The 3,160-nt window shown below is 36.2% G+C and overlaps 1 protein-coding gene across 1 annotated transcript; it reads left to right on the top strand.

Moving 5' to 3' along the window:
• Positions 1-1,135: 1,135 nt before the first annotated feature.
• LOC149145298 (aspartyl protease family protein 2-like) lies at positions 1,136-2,678 on the top strand. Its single transcript, XM_089449582.1, has one exon. The coding sequence runs from the start codon at positions 1,169-1,171 to the stop codon at positions 2,444-2,446; it is 1,278 nt and encodes a 425-aa protein (XP_089305708.1). The 5' UTR covers positions 1,136-1,168; the 3' UTR covers positions 2,447-2,678.
• The last annotated feature ends 482 nt before the right edge of the window (positions 2,679-3,160 follow it).

The raw sequence follows: 3,160 nt of genomic DNA, 5'->3' as shown, positions 1-3,160 counted from the left end.
TGTGTGTGTGTAACAACTTAATTTAAAATTATTTTCAAAATAAAAATAATGACAATGCTTAATTGTTTTAATTTCTTTCTTTATTTTAGTTGATATTATTTAGTTTTAGTTGTTTTAAATGCATTTTTGAATGTGTAAATAGATTCTCAGTCATTAAAAACTCTCTAGATGTTGATTTCATGGAGATTTAATAATTCAAATATATCATTCCAACAAATTTTATTTAAATTTTAAGTATAATTAATTAAAAAATATACTTAGGAAAAAAAAATACTAAATGCTAAAACTACAATAAATATAATTATAATAGTTTTTGTTTGACTAAGAATGAAACACAAATATTCAAAATTCGAAAAACTAGTCTATTAGTAAATTATTCCAAATAGTGTGCTTCACTTTGAATAAAGATAATGAATAAACCTATTTTGAAATATGAACCCATAATAATAATCTCACTACGGATTTGACCATTTACATTCAAAAAATATCAGATAATGATAATCACTGCACTATTCATTTGACAATTTACATTAAAAACTAACGAGCTATAATAATGATCCATTATTGATTTCACAAGTTAGAATAAGATTACTTTTTAAAAAACATATATTTATAAAACCTTCTCTTACTATTTTATAAAAAAAAATTATCTTTAAAACTGGGATTATAAAAGGAAGAAAAATATCAATAAACCAAATAATTTAACGGTATTATCCAAATAACAGGTTAAATCAATCAATCACAGATGCTCAAATGATAATGGATGTCCTCCAATGGTCCACACTGCAGATGAATGGATGGCAATTCCTACTTTGTTGCGGACAACAAGCATATCACTATTTACCTTACCGTTTACTTTTACTTTATTGGGGGCAACGAACATCGAGTGACATCTGCTTTAGACGCTTTAGATCACTATTTACCCTTCTGATCAAGTTAATTATTACGAGGCTATTGGACATAGGCACTACACACGTAATCCTAGTACTGGACAACCCCATTGCACACCGAATCTTAGTCTTGGACATCGGCATCACACAGCTAATCTTAGTAATTAATGTCTAATCAACTGTACGATAATTCGAGGTTTTTTATCAATAGTCAATACTGGCAGTGCCCACTTAAATCCCATTCTTCCCCGATTAGGCTATGCCTAAGAATTCGCACTATGGTGGCCTCTAAGGTAAAGCTGATGTTCCTGATTATCCTCCCACTGCAAGTCTCTGCAACATTGTCTGAGGAGAATAAGCACGAAATTGATGGAGTGTCCGTGAGCCTCCACATGAAGATGAGGGTGAAGGGCGGGTCTACAAAGAAGATCACTGTGAAGGAGCCTCTCTACTATCCCAGCGACTACATCGAGTATTACATCAAATTGTCGGTGGGTACTCCTCCACAGGATCTATTGCTTGTCATGGACACGGGCAGTAATGTGGTGTGGGCACCCTGCACCACAAATTATACCTGTAACGACTGCAATGGATACATCACGGTTTTTCATCCAAGAAGGTCATCCTCTCATGCGCCTATAAAGTGCGCAGATCCGAAGTGCAGAGACCTGTGCGAGAATGAAGGCTGCGTCGAAAGCTTCCAGAAGTGCTCGCGGATTTGTCCACATTTTGGACTTACCTATGGCATTGGAAACGCGACGGGGCGTTTACTGAGTGACACGTTGACTTTGCCACTGGAAAACGCAGGAAGACGAGAAATAAAGCACTTCGCAGTAGGATGTTCAGTGGTTTCGAACCAGGTTGCTGGTATTGCAGGATTTGGCAGAGGAGGACTGTCTATGCCTTCCCAGCTTGGTCCTCTTTTTGGTGATAAATTTGGGTATTGCCTTGACTATGTGAACAACAACAGCAAGATAGTGGTGGGTAACAAGGCGGTTCTCAGGGATATCCCTTTGACTTACACTCCCCTTCTCTTCAACCCAGTAAACCCTTCGGCTTTCTCTCATTATTACCTTGGCCTCGAAGCGGTGAGTATTGGTGGAAAGCGCTTGACGCTGCCCTCCAATTTATTGTCATTTGACAGCCAAGGCAATGGTGGAACCGTAATAGATTCAGGCACTTCTTACACTATCTTTCCTGATTTAATTTATAACCAGATTGCTGGTGAGTTTGCTTCTCAAATTGGATATAGAAGAGAGCCTGGAGTTGAAGAGTTGTGTTACAATGTGTCTGGTTTAGAGAATTTTCAGTGGCCTACATTTTCATTTCATTTCAAGGGTGGCTCAGACATGGTAGTGCCCAGTGAGAATAGTTTCTCTTCTGAAAGTTCTGGTAGTTCTGATACATTCTGCTTGGCAATGATGAATGGTGGCACTGCTGTTAATGGACCTGCCGTTCTCATAGGAAACTTTCAGCAGAACAATTTCTATATATTGTATGACAGAGAGAAGAATCGTTTGGGCTTCACTCAGCGGGCGTGCAAAACATTGGGCTGAGTCATTGATGTAGCTCTGCATGTTCCATAGTGTATGATCTCCGTTTGAACCATATGCTTTTCATGCGCTATTGAGCTGTTGGGCCAAGCATCCCCTATGCACTTTACAAACTAAATAAATCCCGGCATTCTGTAGACATTTTACAAGCTAAATAAATATTGCTCTTGGATATTTCTGGACATCATGTCAAGAATTTCTGCCTTTTATATATATATAATAGTTAGTTTGACTCTATGCTAGGGTCAGTTTCTGTGTTGGACAGAAAATCGATTTGCTCTAGAGACAGGTTGAATGCTCTACAGAACTTTTATTTCCCACAGGTCCCACCTCTCACCAAATTGAAATAATCACATATAGATTACACATATACTTGATTGAGATCAAAGAATTGCGTTAGATATTTCATATGTCTTTACAGCGTTATATTGTCTCAAAGGCTATGTGGTTACACTGTTTCAATAATTAGGATTATACTATCCTAAAAGGTGTTTAGACTAGTCTAAGCTTTTCACAATTTTAATAAAATATTTACTTATTGATTTAATTGTTTTTCCATTTAACATATATGTTATCTTTTACGTAAATAAACTCAGCTTTCTCAACGGCTGTTGGCTTACATTGCTTCGATAATTAAGATTATACTATGTAACAATAATAATAAGATTATACTATGTAAAAATGGTGTTGAGGATAGATTAAGTTTTTCACAATTTT

Source organism: Pinus tabuliformis, chromosome X (genome assembly GCF_031772625.1).
Source record: "Pinus tabuliformis cultivar Carrire ecotype Pingquan chromosome X, CPIR1, whole genome shotgun sequence".
NCBI classification, from domain to species: domain Eukaryota; kingdom Viridiplantae; phylum Streptophyta; class Pinopsida; order Pinales; family Pinaceae; genus Pinus; species Pinus tabuliformis.
This window is presented reverse-complemented; position numbering and strand designations above follow the sequence as displayed.